This window comes from Apis laboriosa, unplaced genomic scaffold (assembly GCF_014066325.1).
Source record: "Apis laboriosa isolate Shangri-la unplaced genomic scaffold, ASM1406632v1 scaffold9_cov152, whole genome shotgun sequence".
Classification (NCBI taxonomy): domain Eukaryota; kingdom Metazoa; phylum Arthropoda; class Insecta; order Hymenoptera; family Apidae; genus Apis; species Apis laboriosa.
In genome coordinates, this window is record NW_025224966.1 from 2,830,756 (window position 1) to 2,850,456 (window position 19,701).

Below are 19,701 nucleotides of genomic sequence, written 5' to 3' on the forward strand. Positions count from 1 at the left end.
GCTTAATTGAAACGACGATCTTTACTTTTTCTTTCTTTAATTTTCGAGAAAATTATCTAGAACGGATCTTTTGTTTCCTAAGTTTATTATTAGAGGAGGAGGATGGATATCGATCGCGTTACGATCGATGTTACGAATAGTCGTTTAGATTTCTCTTTTCGATGCGATTACAATGTTTTACAAGTTTTTTTCTTTTTTTTTTTATTGCGTTGAAAGTGTAGATATAGCGGTGTTTCGGTGTAAATCGAGTTGTAGAATAATTATGTCAAGAGTATATGTACGAAGGTGGGCATTCCCCGAGGAATTTATGATTTAAAAAAGATTTTCAGATAAGTATTGGAATGAAACGTGAAACTGTTCTGTTATTTACGGGGTCGTCGTTACGAATAAGGGAATAAGGGAGCGGCGAAGAAATGAAATGAATTCGTACGTGTAACGCGAAAATCGAAACTCCCGCCTTCGAATTATCGATTGCGCTCGTGAAAACGCGTGCCTTGCCAAAGGGGAACGCTCAATTATCGTTTCAAACTTCGTCTCTAATATAATGATCTGACAATTATAATAATGATAATGATTCTCGAACAATAAAATTTCATCCAATTATCGCGCTCGATTCTATTTAGCAAATTTTATCTTCGATTATAATATCGATAACGTTACATGCAGTAAATCGTGTTTACGATCTTATCTATTGATTCGATGCCTGAATAACGACACGTTGAAACTTTTCATATTAAATTCAATGAAAAGAGTTGATTCGATCGGTAATTGAGCGACATCGGAAAAATTTCTTCGAGTTCTTTGAATAATCGCTCTTTGAATTCTAATATATTTTTTTTTTCTTTTTTTTTCTTTTTTTGTTCCCTTGTTGTTGTTCTTTCTTTTCAAACGTCATACGATAATAAACTCGACGTATATAACTCGATAAAAAAGATTCATACGTAGTAAAAATAATTCTGACGTAAGTGGGAACGGTGCATTATGCCGTCGTTGAAAACTTTTCGCGTAGAATTTGATAGGCCAACGGCTACGTATCTAAGTGGCGAAATTGTCAGTGGAAATATTATTGTGGACGTAATAAGAGAGAAAGAAATTAGAGGTGAGTCTTTTTGAATTTTAAACATTTTCAATTACGAATTAAACGTCAGATTAGAATACTTGATGGAAACTATAAATATTGATTGCGAAATATTTGGATGAGCAAGTAAATAATTCATTAAATAGTTGGATAAATAATATATTGATCGAATATCTGATCAATCTGGTGATTTTTGACCGATAAAGTGATCAAAAATTTGATTGTTTTTCGATTATTTTTGACAAACATTGAAAATGAACGGTAAAGAAAATTATTTGATATAAAAATAATGTGATATTAAAAAAGTCGCATTAATTAAAATTAATTTATATTCAAAAAGATATTCGAATATTGCTACTTTGCAAATGTAAGTGCTAGTATTTATAGATGACAATATATTGACAATTTCATGAAAATTTAATAAAGAGTGTTAAGATTAGATTAAGATCATATTGAGATATTATTAAAATTATATTATTAAGATCGCATGAGAATCGCAAGCATTTCTTATTTTTATTTCTTCTTGCCGATTTTTGGTTGTCAAACGGAATGAATAGCAATATTGAAAAAATATTCGAAAACTATAGTTTCATATTTTTCACAAGATTGTCAAATTTTTGAGGATATTTATTTTTCCTATTAAAATATATAACTCGTTTAAATTTGGTTCAACATCACGCACTTTATATAGAGAATTATATATATTGTATTTCATGTAATCTTAAAAAGTAGTAAGTTATGAAAATATGAGAATGAGAATGAAATATTAGTCAGTAAAATTTTGTTTGAAATTTTTTCCAGAGCAAATATAGTTAAAGAGAGCAAATAGTGAAACAAGAATAGAGATAAGATAAAATTACAATCAACGCCATCTTTAGAGTGTCGGAAATGAAACATAAAGGATCAGAGTTAACTATTAACGCCATCTCTTGAGTATATTGAAAAAAGTATTTTATATTATTTATATTATCACTTAAGAGATGGCGCTAACAATCAATTCTTACTTTATCTCTATCCTGCTCTTATTATTTTCTGTCCTTCCTATATGTGTTTCATTTGCGGCACTCTGGAGATGGCGCTGATTGCAATAATTTTATCCAATCTCTATCCTTTTCCTTCTTATTTACTCTCCTTGTCTATCCTTTTTTGGCGCGATACAACGAGACAAGAGATTGAATTTTCATCATTTTTCTATCAAAACTAGAATATGCCTTATCTTTAATATAAAAAATATATTTACTATGTATATTTACTTGTATATTACGAAATTATACAATTTCATAACTTTTATTAGTAGCATTAATATATTAAATATTAATTTTTAATTATAGGATTAATTTTTATTGCAACCGGCCAGGCTAATGTAAGCTGGACCGAATATGATCATACAAGAAAAAAGAAGAAGCATACCCATAATATTATCTATAGCAATTCAGAAAAATATTTCGATTTTAAATACAATATAATTCCTAAGCACAAATGTAAGTATAAACATTGAAAATAAAAAACTTAAATGTTTAAACAATCATCGATTGAATTAATAGATTTAATTAAATCTATAAATCTCCAAATATATTATTACATTAATTATATATTTTATAATTTTTCAGCTAATTTACGGATCAAAATCCCCTTTGGATATCACAAGTATCCATTTAATTTTCAATTACCTCATAATATACCAAGCAGTTTCGAGCATAAATATGGACATGTAAGATATACTATAAAAGCCATAATGGATAGACCATGGAGATTCGATCATCAAACCAAAATAGCATTCACAGTTATTTCAACTTTGGACTTGAACGCACATCGTGAAAAATGCGTAAGATATTGATATTGATATTGTCTCTTATGTATCATATATTACGAATTCAGATGGATTATTCTGTTTTTTGAATAGCTAGGATTGGATGATGAAATAATAAAAAATTTCTTTTTTTGCTGTTGCAATCAAGGATCAATTAATTTACAAATTAGAGTACCATCTTCTGGATACGTTCCAGGCCAGTCAATAATCACAATGATGAATTACGTGAATTCCACAAATAATATACAAATAACGAAGATCAGTACAAAATTGTTACAAGTGAGTGATGATCACGATCGAAATACCAATTTCATAATTTCACTGAAAAATTATTTACATCTTCTCTTCTTTAAGAAACTCAAATTTTATGCATCTACGCCGCACACAAGATTGAATTTTAGTACTGTTGAAATCGTAACTAAGGACACTTCAGAATCGTTCCTGGCTCGTGGACAAACCATATCAGGGATTTTAATTCCACCTATACCACCGTCCTATTTGGAATATTGTAGCATAATAGATTTGAATTACGAATTACTCGTTATTGTACACGTTTCAGGACTGTAAATATTACATAATACCTAATAACATCATTACTATCATATCTAATAACAGATATAATCAATGATTTCATTTATGTTTAAAATTAGGCATTTTAAAATGAAGAAAAATTATCCTCTTTTAATCGGAACGATACCACTCTATTATCCGCCTTCCGCACCATCTCTGAACGATATAAATGCATCCACGACGACATCATTTCCAATGCCGACACCAGGTCAATTTGATAGGTCGCATCTTCCACCGGAAACTCGAACTATTGCTTTCGTTTCTCCAGAACAACCCTTTGCTTCTTCAAGTAATCTGGATATACGTAAGCAATTAATAATAATAAAATTTATATACAAATAAATGAAAATGAAAAAAATTGTTAGAATCTATTACCTTTTTCTCTGTTTAGCACCACCATCCTATGAAGAATGCATATCTGGAACTCAGGATATCATGGATCAAAATGATTCGCAATATGTGTTTGGTGCGAATACCCCTTGGGCACCTAGATATCCAGTATTCAATTATCCACAAACAAGTAAAGTTAAAATTTTCTTCTATCTTTGATCAAATAAAATAAGATTTTCATTTGTATCTTTCTTCTTCAGATATATATTAATGAACGAAAGATATATTCATAACGAATATAATATCTGCCAAAGTTTTAAACTCAAAAGAAAACAAGAACCAACAAATATGAAATATAATCCAACATAACATATAATATGTTATTAGTATGTTATTATATCTCAATAAAAATAAGATATTTTTATATAATTTTATCATCAATTAAATTCATCACAAGGCACGAGGGAAAAGCAACAGTTTTACGAAAATGATATATTTACACAATTTATTTTTATATCTCAACATCGCCATATTGTAATCATAATCATCATCGAGTCATATTATAATTAGCAAAAAAAAACCGATTATTATTTTTAAAAAGATGAACAAGGAGAATAAAGAATTTCGCGACAAAAAGCAGCAGTACAAAAGGAATGAGAGATTCGTCGGTAAACTCCGATAAAACAATAGATCGCAAATCGGTCGTTCTCAAAAAGATCTGAATAAAGAGGATAGTAAAAAACTTACAATAGCTCCTGAGCGCGTCTGCTTGTGTAACTGGTTAAGAATATGGAGGAAAGTTAATCAACAAGTTGCGAACATATTTCAGATCATCACTCATATAACATCTTCTACTCTATAATGTATACAATTCAAGTTGACGCTTTAGGAAATACACATGGTACAATTCGCACTGTAATCACCAAATGCCCGATAAACGTGTCATTGTAGGAACTGAACCCAACCATCTTAATGTTAAAGGCTGTCTTAAATACAATGAACAGACACGGTTGTCATGCCTTTCTTTTCTTTTCTTTTCTTTTCTTTTCTATTCAAGTATGACTTGCTATCGGATGACTGTGAAAAATTTTCTTTCAGCTTTATTTTATACTATTAAAAATAAACAAGTAAAAAGATTAATATATTATCGAGCATATTTAAAAAAAAAATGCACCTGACTGAAGTCAATTCCAATAGTATCATTATGGCTGGTATGACGTTCGTTATGGCTGGTCCCATTTCGTACATTTATCATTCATAATTACAACAATCGTTCTTAATAAATTCATTCAATATAATCGAGACAAAAATTTCACTCGAACGTCATTTGTTGTTTTTAAATAATCATACAATCATATCAACGTTCACAAGAACATCCGACGCAGTAAAAAAAAAAAAAAAAAAAAAAAAAAAAAAAAAAAAAAACAGATAAAATTGTGCTACGACAATTCATTTTTGTTTCCAATATGCTTCAAGTATATTATAAGATACGAGTGTATACTCCTAAATTGGCATTCGGTGTTGTAGAAGTACTCGTGATTACTAAATATGAATTTAAAAATCGCATGAAACGTAAATATATCTATTCTTTTTTTTGTTTTTTTTTTTTTGTTTTTTCAATAATTACATTATGCTAGAAATAATTTTTAAAAAAGGAAAAATAAAAGAAGTCAAGAATTAAATCGAATATATTAAGAAATAAGAAAATAATAGCAATAATAATAATAATAATAATAATAATAATAATAAAGCGAAAAATATAATCCATAAGCTTACGAGAGAAATAAAATTAATAGTTCAAGATAAAAATAATAAAATTTTTGGATATATTTATGATATTATATAGTAAAAGATAAAATAGTTTTTATGTTAATAACGCATGTTAATACATACGTATGTTCTTGACTCGATAATGTTTCCTGACTTTCTTTTCTTTAAATCTCTGATTATCCTGATTCATCGGGAGGGGAAAGGAACTGTGCGCTCCGACTTTACAAAAATTTGCTTCGCTTATATTACAATAACCTTCCCTCGATTTAAGATATTCAACCCTTAATATATATTATTATCATAAATAAATTTGGTCTATCGGTAATATTGTGAATACGCCGGTATAAATACTGGCAGTATTTGGTTAAGTAAAAAAATCATGATCACTAGAAGAGGTAACTGGTACCGATTGAATTAAACATGAGCGAAACTATTACTTCAATTCCAATTATAAATATTCATCGATGAGAAACGACACGATTTATCAATCTACTTATACTATATTCGGTTGAATACATACACACGATTATTGCTTGAAATATTAGAAATATTTATTCACATCAAAGTTTTTTTTTTTTTTTTTTTTTGTTTATTTTGTTTCAATTTCGCGTTTTCTCGATTGAATAAACTTTTACGTGAATAACCATCTAATATTCTGAGAATAATTTGAGAAATAATTGTGTATATACACTTAAACCAAATATATTGCAAATAATAAAAGAGAGCAATAATACGACACGCATGTTACAACTTCCAGTAAACTTGATTTAACATTCTTTCATGGGATTATCGGGGTATTGCAGATCTATTCACGATATGATCTAAATTTCTTGCAAGTCAATGCCAGCAAAACTATATTATATTATTAATATAACATGTATAACAATGTATAATATACATTGATTTTTTAATACATCATACAATTTTATTTCTTGAATATATTTTATTCGAGTTATATTACAAAAACGTATTGCACTATTCTTTACAATAGAAAAAGAACAGTAAAAAAATTACTTTTAGCCATATATAATATAAACTCAAGAAATTTTAATATTTCGTGAATAAATCTACTATAAAACCACCGATAGGAAAGTATAGTGAGTCAATAGATCCATTTTAAAAACAGCAGTTGTAAAGATGTCTTTTAACATTTCCATATGATCCACAAAACTGTCTCGTGTATTGTAAACTATGGTGACCCACTTATTAGTTTTTTGCAGCACTTTGTTTTAAAAAAATAATCAATGTTGCTGTCGCCACTACATGGCGCAACAGGTTCAAGACAAACATCAACATTTCATCTCTACCATATTTGTATACATACATTCAATACAACATTAACATTAACTGAGATTAAGAAAAGGCATAATTTACATTGTCGTGGTATGTTGATCCAAGTCATGAACCAGAGGACACTGAGTTGTGCACACGTAGTGTGTTTTTTATAATGTGTGTTATGTCTTTACGCAATCACTTTACATTATTACACTTTTTTCAGTCCGCACGCTTCCCAAAATCCTGGAAGAGGAAGTGCAGATACCAGATTGGATAAAAGCATAAAAATAATAATCAACCGATAAAATTTAACTCTTACCATAACTATAAGTGTAACTTTAACCCTCTCTCTTAATGGCACCTGGTGCTTCTGCCAATCCTTTAACTTTAAGTCGATCAGCAGTTTTAAGAAATGCAGGCAATTGATCTTGTGAAACATTAACTTCTCCTGCATACATAAATTCCAAAATAGCTTGAAGATGACTGTATGCGACATCTTTTAAAATTATGATGGGATGTTTGGACGGATTTTCCTATAAAATTTTGTTACTTAATCCTCTTATCGTGCAAAAGTTATATTTCAAATTAGAATAATAATATCATACCTCTAATAAGGATTTAAAATAAGGACTACAAGCGGATAACACCATCTTATGTGCTTTACAAGTTTGACCATCACAAGCTAATGTCACATCCGTGAAACTTTTTTCATCTCGTAAATGTTTAAACGACGATACCATATTAGATTGGAAATCATTCCATTTAAGAAAAAACTGCTGTTGTTCATCTGCCATTGTTGACACCCAATGTTTTAATGAACTTTGCTTTTATTTTAGAACTGGAAAAACAAGTTTCAATAACATAACAAGCTAAGATATATTAAACAGAGTAATATTAACAATAACAATAATATTAACATAAACACGAGGATAAATTGAAGGACACATTGAATACAAAAATCTCTGTTATCAAATATTTATATGATCAAAAAAAAATATTTATTTAATATAATAATTAAAGAATCGTAACAAAACAAGAGAGAGAGAGAGAGAGAGAGAGAGAGAGAGAGAGAGAGAGAGGAAGAGAAAGGGAGAGAGAGAAAGAGAAAAAAGGGGGAAGCAATACACATTATAAGACGAAGGTCAAAGTTTCTAAAATGTAGACGAAGCAAAAAGTTGCTATCTCGTGTTGAATTGTATGTACCAGATTTTGTTTAGGTTAAGCCTAAAAATATTCAAACGATTCGTATACGATGTGTTTGAAAATATTTAATAAAGTAAAATTAGAAAAAAAAGAAAAGTGTCACGATATAACATAAATTCGTTCTAATCTAGTTTTTGAAAATGCTTTGCATGACGTGTTACTTGTATTTTGTCATAACAATACGCGTACATGATACGAATCGTTCCGTCAAAGACACTCGTAAAGACCCACAACGGACCAACAATACGAAACGCGCGAGAAAAATAACCTATCGAAATTCATTACGTACCTTGGCTTGACGAAGCACTGTATTCTCTGGTACAACGCTGAATCACAAAAAGAACGCGAAGAACATGTATTGCCGAAAAGTTTTCAAGCGAATGTTACCAATTTTTTGTTGTGGCTAATATCACGGCAAAGAAATTCGGTCGAATTCGGATCTTTTCGTTCTAGATCGGTTCGGAAACACTGTACCGACTGGTAATAATTTCGTTCTTCGTTTCAAGATGTCGTTGGCGGCGTTGATTTACGCGCTTGGAGGAATATTCGAAATTCTCCCAACATAAATGTCAATCCAAAATTGTATATCGACGTCATTGCAGCGCGCAAAATGCATTCCTAGATATAACATCAAAGGACGCGGTCTCCTAAAACAAAGATAGAACAGTTAAAACCATGCATCATAAAGTTCAAATTCTCCTCTCGACGAGATGTTGTTCCAAATTTAAACGAAACCGCTCGTAATATTTTACGATACGGATAAAAGACACTTCGGTAATATAAACATCATTTATTATTCATTCGATCCCTATAAAATTCATGCAAAAGATCTTGCATCTATCACCGATCATATCCTCTCTCTCTCTCTCTCTCTCTCACTTTGTTACTGCTAATTGCGCAATCTCACGCAAGCAATTGGACAGATATCAGCATGCGCTAACTGACAAATCAAATGTACCCGCTATTACATAGAAATCGGTTCCGATCGAGTGCCCAACGATGACGGTAACGATAATCGTCGAGTAACTTGTCCCGCGAAACAAATCGCGCATTCTCCATACGTTATATACGGAACGGAGCTATCGTCGGGAGGCGCATACACAATCGGAAGAGAAACAATTGTACAAGAGATAAAAATCGGGAGGAAAATTTTCCAATTTCTGTGGAAAATCCGTGTATCGAAAGGACGGTGGATTCGTATATAAGTTCTTATAAATAGAACCGAGAAAGGCGAGCACCGGAAAAGTTTTCCTGTCGCGCGATGCCGCGACGGAACACGACAGCATGTCAGCCTCTAAAACGAACAAAGAAAGATTTAGCTTAGGAGAGAGGGAAAGAGCGACAGAGAAGGAGGAAGGGAAGATAGAAAGGAGAGGAAGAAAGAAGGAAGGAGTAATTCGAGAAAACTGGAGAGGGAGAGAGAAAGAGCGAACATGGTGGACGCGCGGTATCCACGCTCTTAGCGCGGATCGGTTCACGAGGAAAGAGACGGGGAGAGCGGGTGAGAGGGCGAGCGCAAGCGCAATGAGCCATGGAGTTGCTCTCGACGCACGCCACATTGAAAGCTTGCGACATGCCGCAAAGCCGCTCAGTCGTGCGCCAGCTCTCATGCGGGTGGTATCGTTTTCTCGGTTTCTCATCATTCCTTGTGGTGTACCGTAACCGCGAGCACGAAAAAGCCCGCGTAGGCGTGGTGAACGCGTTGGCACATACGAACCACGCGGTTTTAAGCGAAGAAGAAACAATCGCGTTTCTCTAAAACGATCGAACATTAGATGCTCGTCTTCGTCCTCGAAAATTGGAATAGTCGAGGGTCACGTTTTGATACTTGGACCAGTGTCAGATCTCGGCTCGTCCGCACAGGAAAATTCCCGACTTGCCATACGAGCTCGTTCTCTCGTGGTAAAGTTTCACAGCGATACGTTTGGCTCTCTCTCTCTGTCTTTTTTTCCGGACAACACCGTGACACCGAGAGTACGAGAGTACGCGTAATTATTATTAAAAGAAAGTAATAACAAGGATTAAAGAACAAGAATCGATTTTACGAACGATCGGATATCTACTCGGTAAAGAGTAGGAAAAAAAAAAAAAAAAAAAGAAGAAGGTGATAGGACAGAATTGCGGAAAGATATTACGGTATTTGTGATGTGCGAGTGAAGGCAATGGAGTCACCAGTCATGTACGATTCAGCGGCCCATCAGGCCCAGGCCCACGGTGCGGCCGATCTTAAGAAGTCTCAGGTACTCAGCAACAACAACAACAACAACAACAATCATCAGAGCAACAACAACAATAACAACAACGCTGCGAATAACAACAACTCGGCTCTTCAAGTGAATCATAATCACAGCCAGCAGCAAAGCGGTTCGGTGGTGAGCAAGGTCTCGGCGAGCAAGGCTAGCCTTCACCAACAATACGCGGAACATTGCGCCGCGGCCGGCGAGCTGACAGACCTGAACACACCCGAGATATCGTTAGATCTGCAGCACCTGATCGACGACAGCCACTTCAACGACGGCCTGTTGGACATGTTGGGGGCGAACAACGGAGCGGTGAAGCACGTGAGAACGCCGGGTTATCCACGCACAACGCTCGCCTACATGCCGCAACCTGTCCACAGCGGAGCGAGTTATCACCAGGGCAGCAACAGTTGTAGCGACAGCAACAGCTCGAGTTCCGAGTCGCCCAGCATCAAAGAGGAACCATTAGACCCGGCGGATTATCGCCGCCACTGCCCGCAATATCCGCCCGGTGGATACAGCCCGGTCACGAACGGGCCGTTCGCGAACGGAGCGCCGACCTTCACCACTTTGACACCGTCCACGGTACCGGGTGGCCATCCCGGTGCACCGGTCCATCAACCACCGCCACGGGGCGGGCCGATGAAACCGGTGATGGCCCATCAACACCACGCGAACACTGCCGCCGCCGTTGCCAGAAAACAGACGAAGACGATCGACAAGGCGAGCGACGAGTACAGAAGGCGTCGCGAGAGGAACAACATAGCGGTGAGAAAGAGCCGCGAGAAGGCAAAGGTACGATCGAGGGAGACCGAGGAGAAGGTGAAGCTGTTGGTTAAGGATAACGACCTGCTCAAGAAGAGGATCGAACTGCTCACGGAGGAGCTCAACGTTCTCAGGTCTTTGTTCAGCAGCGTCGGAGTGGTACCGGAACAATTGCACCGCGAGATCTCGAGGCATCTCGATCAGTTCCAGCAACACGCGGTGGGACCCATGTAGCGCACGACGTCATCATCCTCGTCGAGCATCGCGGTGCCATCGCGCCGCGCGTATCGCGCCTTTCTCTCGTCCACCGCCGTCGACCTTCGTCCCTTCCCTTTCGAATCGATACCATTGCGAAAGAGACGCGCCTCGAAACGACTTCCGCTTTCCGGATGCTCGCCCGACGCTCCCTCTCGATCCTTTCGCGTCCGCGTCATCCGGGTAAAAGTAAAGAAGAACGTCCTGGATCGAGCATCGCGGCCGTTACTGCGTCTTTTGTCCCGTTCCATCACGCGGAGAACGCGAGGTGCACGTGCGTTCCCTCGAGAGAAACGACACGCGGATCGCGGACAGAAGAAAAGACGCGGTGGGAATGGAAAACGGAGAGGAAGACGGATCCTCGAGGAGAGGAGAAGGGAAAGAAGAAGCGAGGAATAACAGAGAGAAGGAGGAAGAGGCGTGACTCGTTTGAAGAAGAGACGCTCGTCGGTTTCGCCCGAGGAGAAGCTTTTCGGCAGCTGGAGCTTACGTCGACAACTTTTCACGTGTTGGAAGAAAAGTGCCTCTGCTCATGGCGAACTTTTATTTACACCAAGTGCATCGGACACTTTCTCTGTTCGTCTGTTAATACGACGCGTTACAACAATACGGAGAAAAAGATATGGAGAAAAACGGGGGGAGAAAAAAAAAAAAAAAAAAAAGCCACGAGCAATTTCGAGATTTTCGCGCAGCCGCCATGTTGTTGCGACTCTTTTCTTTGACCCTTTGGAATTTACGCGAGAGATAAACGAAAATTAAGATTAAGGATGGGCGATCGATTCGTCCGATCTTCTTTGTTTCTTTTTTTTTTTCTTCTTCTTCTTTTTTTCGTGTCTAACTTTTATTTTTTTTTTCTTTTTCTTTTTTCTTTTTTTCTCAATGTACGTAAGACTGGGTGGTGATCACCGCGTGTTTCGCGGGTTCGCCGCCTCATTCGATCGCGTAATTCGCAACACGGAGAGACGCGTTGCGACTCTGAACAAATCGCGCATCGATGTGTACAAACGCATCAATTACATTTACATACATATACACATATACACTTAGACACACACACACACACACACACACACACACACACAAAACGATCACACCTAAGAGAATATTTGTAATCAACGCGCGCATACGTAAATTCGCTCGCATAAATCTTCGATTCTCTTAATGTTATATATTTTCGATGCACCTTACTCCGATCGCACATACACACGTGCGAAGGAAAACACGCACACGTACATTCATAGAACATACACACATGGCAGAGTACATATATATGTTTACATATTGACGATGCGATGGACGCGATGTACACGTGCACCGCGTTACGTTCAGACTTATAGATATATACATATATATATGTGTGTATATATATATATATATATATATATCGACCGATTAAATTAGATAATCATTCTCATTACCAAGTACCTAAAAAAAGGCATCATACCGAGATACCGTAATTTTTGCGAAACAGTATCGAAATGAAAAATAACGACGTTAACGCTACCTTCTCGATTCGCGCATCGTACTCTTTCTCGGCAGGAGTGATGCGACCCGACCAACCGAGGAAAGGAAACGCGAACAACACCCACATATGCCCACAGAAAAAAAAAAAAAAAAGAAAGAAAAGCACACTCTTTATCACACACGCCCTTGTATTATAGCTCTATATTTTAATTTTATTATATTCGAGATGTATGTACATAAAAAAAAAAAAAAAAGCTAATATATTTTGTTAGAGAAACGAAACGAAGCGGACTCGTGTTTTTTGCGAGAGAGAGAGAGAGAAAGAGCGAGCGAAAGAGAGAGAACGAGAGAGAGAGAGAGAGAGAGGAAGAGAGAAAGAAGAAGAGTGAAAGCGAGAGAGAGAAAGGATGAGAGCGAGAGAGAGAAGATTAAAAAAGAAAAAAATATAAAAAATTGTCGAATGTGTGCGAGCATGTGTTCAATAAACCGATCGTTGTAATTATTGCGTACGTTTTAATGCGAACGACAAGTTAGGAAATATGCGGCGAGAATGGAAGAGAGGATAGATAGATAGATAAAGTCGCCGACGTTACCTGGGACTCGGCCCACAACCGAATCCCTTTCCACTTTGAGTTACCGTAAAAATCGCGTGAAGCGGGCTTCATTCTTTTTTTTTTTTTCTTTTTCTTTCTCTCTTTTTTTCCTTTTCGTCTTCTCGTCGTCTTCCTTGTCCCGTAGAGGAACTTCTTCGCGCGCGACAGAGAACGACACTTGTTACCTTATATACGTACTTGTGCGACAAGTTTAAATATTTCCTTCTTCTTCTTCTTCTTTTTCTTTTTCTTTTCCTTTTGTCCTTTTATTTTATTTTATTTTCTTTTCTAAGAAGTTTTTCGGGTCTCTCGGTGATGCACGACTCAAATAAAAAAAAAAAAAAAAAAAAAAAAAAAAAAAAAAAAACGCGTGTACGCGTACATGACACGCAAAATGTGTGTACGCATGTCCGTGAATGTCGCGCATGCCCGCACACGCGTACGTTCGTGTGCACGCGTTCCTTGGCGTATGACTGATGTATGTTAGGTACGAGATTACCTGTCACGGTTGTCTTCTTGTCTATGCACAAATATATTTTGATATAAAAAAAATTATGGCATTCTTTGATCATCTTCCACACTACTTTGGTATAATAATCTAACACTTGGTATATCCCCTCCCCTCTCGTCACATCTAATTCAAATAAAAAGTGAGATAAACAACGGCCACCAGGGAGAACGGTTTTAAGAGTACTACTTTATCTCTAGACAACATACAGATAACGTGGAATATCCATTAATACGAAATCATTGAGTCATTCATAGTTGCTCCCATAATTACTCATAATTGTGCAAATTCGTATCGAAAAAAGAAAAAAATATATATATATATATATTGAGAAAGTGTAACAAAGTGTTTCTTATCATTGTTCTTATACTTATACAAAAACAATTTAAAATATACATATTTCATACCAATCCATCAATCTTCTACAATCTCTCTCTTTCTCTGCAAAGTACAATCATGACGAGACATTTTTATCTTACAATGGAAGAAATTTTCTTACAGTTCGCATAAAAAATCGCGAGATCTAAAAAAAAAAAAAAAAAAAAAAAGAAATGAAGAGTATTTACAAATTTACTCTCTCCTTTACTCTACAAGAAAAGCGACGATAAAAAAAAAAGCTTGGTTGATTTATTAATCGAGCGAATAAAAATCAAGCGTAGTCGTGGACGATGGGCGCGCGAGCGGAAAGCAATCGTCTCTCTGAACCGCGCGCGAATCCGTCGGCGAATGAGTCAGAAGATAAGTTTGTTGTTAGTCAGATAAATAGATTAACACCATTGTGACGATCGTTCTTTTTGCATCGTGGCGGAACAGGATACGAGCGTGCTGCGTGCTCGACGATCTCGACTTTACACGTGCGAGGCCCGCTGCACCGGGTGAAATTGCACCCGGAAGCGGACCGGTACGCACGATGCAATTGGACAAACGAATTTTTCACGGTAGAGTATGTTAAAGAAACGACGGAACGCTACGTTTCAACGCTATGTAGCGTCGACGTCTATTTTTTTTTTTTTTCTTTTACAGATGCAAACGTTTATTTATTTATTTTTTCTCTCTTTAAGTTTTTCTTGAAATATATTCGTATTAAAAATTACAGAGATGGATGAGAAAATAGCGCGGAATAATTTTAATCCACGTGGCTCGGAATCGATCAACAGGTTTTCCAACTTGCTGGACGCAATTTAACGCACGCGTGTTCACTTCCTTTCAAATTGCGATTACTATTCAGTAAAACATACAAAGATATAAGTTTTATATAGTAAACTGATGGAAAAAAATTGCAACTTTATCCACATTATGATAAATAGACATTATTTGCAATTCAATGCTGGAATAATCATTCCATATATTTACTAGTAATTAAGAATACAAATTCATTCCTCGCGAGACACCAATAGATCGCTCATCTTTCGTTATTTTATTTATTTATTTTCTTTTTTTGAAATTTTTTTTTTTTTTTTTTAACAAAACGGAAGAAAACACTCTATAGGATAAGAAATCGACGATTCTTGAAGAACCTTAACCTCGAGGATAAAAGATGGAAAATTTACGATTCGCTTGGCGTCCTAGTCCAGAGGGTAACATAATTAGTCGTTAGCTTACGTCAACTTGTCCCAGGCTAGAACTACCGCGATCTAAATATATCGAAATACGACTGCCACACGCTGCAAAAATCAAACAACGAGATATTCCAATCGAGAAACAATCGAGCTTAACGCAACTTTCTTAGAACGAAGCAAGTATTTCCTCGATCGTTTGAAAAGAGGGAAACGTTTGAGGAACGAGTGGCACCGATATGTGCACGTTTCACTCGATCGTCGATGTAAATAACGAGGCGCGACTTTCCGTTGGTTTCGTGACGTTGGAGAGTAACGTTGACACACCTGCTGCGGACTAATCGATACTTTAATTATCCTAAACGTTACGTAATGGAGAACCTGATATGAGATACCAGTTATATATACGCGTATTCTTTTCGGATTCCAAGAAATCGTTCCCAAGAAGTCGATCATCTTCGAGGAAAATAGGGATCGAACAACAGCGCTTCCGTCGAACGGTTAGAAGTTGTCCAGGTGTATGCAGTTGTACAGGTGTACGTGATACTGTGTACCGCGTTAAAAGTGTGACATAATGCAACGAGTTTTGACGCCGAGTTGTCTACGTGTACGATGTCGCGGTCGTCGCTAGTTTTAGACGCGAGCAATGCCAACCAATACACGGTCGAAGAGTGGATTTCGGCATAGCCGTGAGAAGAACGGCGTGATTCGCTGTTCCATTGACTCGACACGTAGGAAATATGTTAAAGATTCGTGTTGAAGGTGGCTGACTGACATTCAAGAATGACATTTTGAAATTCTCGAATAATTCGAATACTCGCATCAATGACGAGCGAGGAATCAGAGTTCAAGAGTTTGGAATATAAACACGTAACATTCGTTTCACAAGAATAACAGGGGAATAACATTTTGAAATTCTTCAAAGACGGATTACTCGATGAGCAAATGAGGAATCCAAAAAATTTGGAATCGATGATAATTTCGCCTGGAAGATGACGGAATCTTGAAATTTTCAAGTAATTCGAACAATTTTCGTCGATCACAAGTTCCACGGATTTTCTTTTTTTGACAGTCGAATTTTTGAAATATTATTAGCTACACGGATTGTACTACTATTGTTTATCCATTTATTATTCGTTATTCGCTCTCTGTTCTGGCTGCAAGAGTATATGGGTTAGGGCCAGGTCTATCGTTTCTCACCCACGCACCCGTTTCTTTTCCCTTGATCAAAGAGGAACGCGTACAAGCGAGCGTATTCACGCTTGGTCTCGGTCTTGTTTGAACACGAGTGTTTGAACGGTATGCTTCTTAAGCTCGTGATATCAGATAAAGGAAAAACGTGCGTATAAAATACATACACACACGCATACACACACACACACACACACACACACACACACACACATATACACATATATATATACAGATCGATTTGGAAAAATTATAATACCAGCGAAAGCCGATGAAATATGCTTGACGAATTATCAGGAAACACCGCAACACCTGTTATTACCTGTTATTCCACTAAAACAGAATAATATTGTGTTGCAAGTAACCAAGGTCTCCAATGTGTTATAAATTGAAATGGGAATACCGTCGGTGTGATTATTTCTCGGAAGGATGATTAAATTTTCCTAAGAAATTCCTCGAAAAGTGTTCACGTTCCTATCCGCTTTTAATTACCTCCTCTCCAACTCCTTCTCAATATCATCTCGTTGAACCTTCGAACTTTTATTGCTCCGTCGACCCTTTAAGTAGGACATAAAAGATTGTCCGACCGACTCTACACGAAAGGCAACATCGAATCGAGAGAGAGAGAGAGAAAGACTTCGGTTGAAAAAACTGGTGAAAATCCGTTTGTACGAGCAGGGGAAGACCCTTTGAAACAGGGAGAGAGAAAGAGAGAGAGAGAGAGAGAGAGGTTCTCTCCTTCCCCTCCGTACGTTGCTCCCTCGGGCCGGATTGAAAAGTATCTTGGCAGCGCGGAGTTAAAAGGGGAGTCTCGTAGATCGGCATCGCGGTTCACTGCTGCGAGCACGATGTGGGTGTGACCTGGTTTCCGAGAGTTTCACTTTCCTGTAACATCGTTGCACGGAGGAGGTAAGGAGGATTCGACCCCAGAGTTACGTCATGCATTGTTATGCCGGCCGTAACGGGTCGTAGACGTACGTGCGGAACTCTGCGGGAATTAAAATAAGCGGCCGACTCTATTTTGCCCAGCGTCGACGCGAGGGCCTGCGCCTAGAAAATCTGCCACCGGCACAGGAAGGCAGATTCGTCGCAATCGTTCCGTTCGCCATCGCTTATTAGTCGTAAAAACCACGATTGAAACCGTTTGCGTTCCCTCCCTCCCTTCCCTATTCCCCCGCCTTTATTACTCTTCTCTCGTCCGCTCGAGAAAAAAGGAAAACTCTTTCCCTCTCTCTCTCTCTCTCTCTCGAGTAGCAAGGCAGCAGATCACCTATCGATCCTATCGAATGGAGGCGGTTGATCGATTTATGTCGATCGTACGTCGCACAATCGCGATACCAATGAATTCATAACGATGCGTAATGCACGCGCTCGCGTGTCCACGTTGGCGCGCGCGCGTACGTCTACCTTCGCCACCGACCCACGAGCGTGTGTGGCGGCATATATAAAAGAGCGTTCTAGCGTGCGACCTATATTCCACGCCTGCATTGCTATATTAGACGCGTACGACGCATCAGGGACGCGGCTCAAACGCGCCTTCCCCTCCTCACCTGATGCCAATCAAACACCAATTCACCGAATAATTCGGCGGCTTCTTCTATTGTCCGCCCGAGGTGCTCTTCCCTCGTTCTTCCCTCGCTCGAGACGGGTATGAAGGGAATAGATGTATTCCTCGTGTTGCGATATACGCCAGATTTGGAAATTTTCTTTAATTACGAACGGAAAGCGAAATAACTCGTTTGATTTCGCTCCCGATACATTTTCCTCGTTTAATACAATGAGAGAAAAATAACGGGGAAAAAGGAGTCTGGTGATCTGTAATTGAGAAATACCGATGCACCGATGCGACTTCGGAGAGTAGAGAAGCCAGATCTACACGTATAATGATATAATGGTAACGATTCATTCGTCGGATATACGGGAAAAAAACGATGCGTAACGCGTTTACGCATCCAGGCGGAGGCACGAGGAAGCGAAGAATTTATTTTTATCGCGGTTCTTCCCGTAGAGAACGAAACGGTGTACGGTCGCGGCGGTCGATCGATGGACCGGCACCGCAAAGACGACACCCTCCCTTCCAAGTGTAAATTACAATTTGATGAGTCGACAAATGGGTTTACCGCGTTGCTCTATCTCCGTCCAAATACAGGCGTCGCACGCACTCGCACGATATAAATACAGATGATCAAACACGGATTGTCATTTCGTTGCTCGACAGGCGCCACCACGCTGGCGGGAAAAATGGAAAACAATCGCAGAAACCTCGCGATACGCGGTTTCCATGAAATCCGTTCTGTGTTTGTTTTATAGCAACCGAGATCTCTCGAGTTCTCTTTCAACCCATAAAACCGTGAGTAAAATGAATCAACGGAAACTATGCTCGCTCCGTGTCGAGAGATAGATATATAGATAGATAGAGACGAAGAGAGAGGGAGGGAGAAAGAGAGAGAAGGTTAGAAAAGATCAACGCGGTTAAGATCGATGGATCGTTCTCAATGGCAATATCGTCGATCAACGTCGATCGATTCGATTGGCAAGAAGCTCGGCGATACACGGACGATTCGGAGTTGGCGCGAGGCGCGATATTAATAACCGAAGCGAGAAAGAAATGCGACGATTCCGTTCGCCATATGGTCAACCTAAATTCTAAGAGGCCGTCGTAACTAGCATAACCGGGATAACCTACATAAAGAGAGGAGATGCTAGGACCGGCTGGAGTACGTAGCCGCGTCTTGGCGAACCGATCCAACGGATCCAAAGAATCCGCACAGCGCCGGCCACTGTATAACACATGTACGGCGAATGTCGAGAATTCCTTCCACGTTCCTCGACCGCGGAAAAAAAGTGAATGAAACGTCCGGCATAACGAGGCCCCAGATCCCCGTACGCGTTATGAAGCTTATTAGAACGTCTAACGTCGATGCTATTTAACAGCATCTCTTTGCGAGTCTCGACGATGGTCAAACGGGGATGACGATCGAGAGATCGATTAAAATTCGATGAACTTTAAATGCTTGCCTCAATTATCCAGAATTCGCACGAATTCGAAAGCTGTAATGGAGAGGACATGGAACGAATTCGTAAAGAAATTTT

The 19,701-nt window shown here is 38.0% G+C and overlaps 3 protein-coding genes across 3 annotated transcripts; 2 read left to right on the top strand and 1 right to left on the bottom strand.

The window, feature by feature from the left end:
* Positions 1–724: 724 nt before the first annotated feature.
* Positions 725–4,925, top strand: LOC122719955 (arrestin domain-containing protein 17-like). Its single transcript, XM_043946244.1, has 8 exons — positions 725–1,099; positions 2,410–2,559; positions 2,689–2,903; positions 2,982–3,167; positions 3,243–3,451; positions 3,539–3,762; positions 3,850–3,978; positions 4,049–4,925. The coding sequence occupies exons 1-8, from the start codon at positions 982–984 to the stop codon at positions 4,057–4,059; spliced, it is 1,242 nt and encodes a 413-aa protein (XP_043802179.1). The 5' UTR covers positions 725–981; the 3' UTR covers positions 4,060–4,925.
* A 668-nt stretch (positions 4,926–5,593) lies between these two features.
* Positions 5,594–8,683, bottom strand: LOC122719958 (longitudinals lacking protein-like). The gene is made up of 4 exons (XM_043946247.1): positions 8,326–8,683; positions 7,439–7,671; positions 7,153–7,366; positions 5,594–7,076 (listed from the first exon to the last, which is right to left on the bottom strand). Exons 2-3 carry the CDS (start codon positions 7,625–7,627, stop codon positions 7,172–7,174), a joined length of 384 nt encoding a protein of 127 aa, XP_043802182.1. The 5' UTR covers positions 7,628–7,671; positions 8,326–8,683; the 3' UTR covers positions 5,594–7,076; positions 7,153–7,171.
* Positions 8,684–9,464: 781 nt separating this feature from the next.
* LOC122719956 (CCAAT/enhancer-binding protein) lies at positions 9,465–13,079 on the top strand. The gene has a single exon (XM_043946245.1). It carries the CDS (start codon positions 10,199–10,201, stop codon positions 11,273–11,275), a length of 1,077 nt encoding a protein of 358 aa, XP_043802180.1. The 5' UTR covers positions 9,465–10,198; the 3' UTR covers positions 11,276–13,079.
* The last annotated feature ends 6,622 nt before the right edge of the window (positions 13,080–19,701 follow it).

What these genes read in the sequence shown, in the direction of transcription:
- LOC122719958 (XM_043946247.1), bottom strand. Translation starts at nt 7,627, where the DNA reads ATGGCAGATGAACAACAGCAGTTTTTTCTTAAATGGAATGATTTCCAA. An exon ending in ATTTTAAATCCTTATTAGAG is followed by an intron (nt 7,367 to 7,438) that starts GTATGATATTAT and finishes AAAATTTTATAG; the next exon opens with GAAAATCCGTCCAAACATCC.
- LOC122719956 (XM_043946245.1), top strand. Translation starts at nt 10,199, where the DNA reads ATGGAGTCACCAGTCATGTACGATTCAGCGGCCCATCAGGCCCAGGCC.
- LOC122719955 (XM_043946244.1), top strand. Translation starts at nt 982, where the DNA reads ATGCCGTCGTTGAAAACTTTTCGCGTAGAATTTGATAGGCCAACGGCT. An exon ending in AAGAGAGAAAGAAATTAGAG is followed by an intron (nt 1,100 to 2,409) that starts GTGAGTCTTTTT and finishes TTTTAATTATAG; the next exon opens with GATTAATTTTTATTGCAACC. An exon ending in ACGCACATCGTGAAAAATGC is followed by an intron (nt 2,904 to 2,981) that starts GTAAGATATTGA and finishes TTTTTTGAATAG; the next exon opens with CTAGGATTGGATGATGAAAT.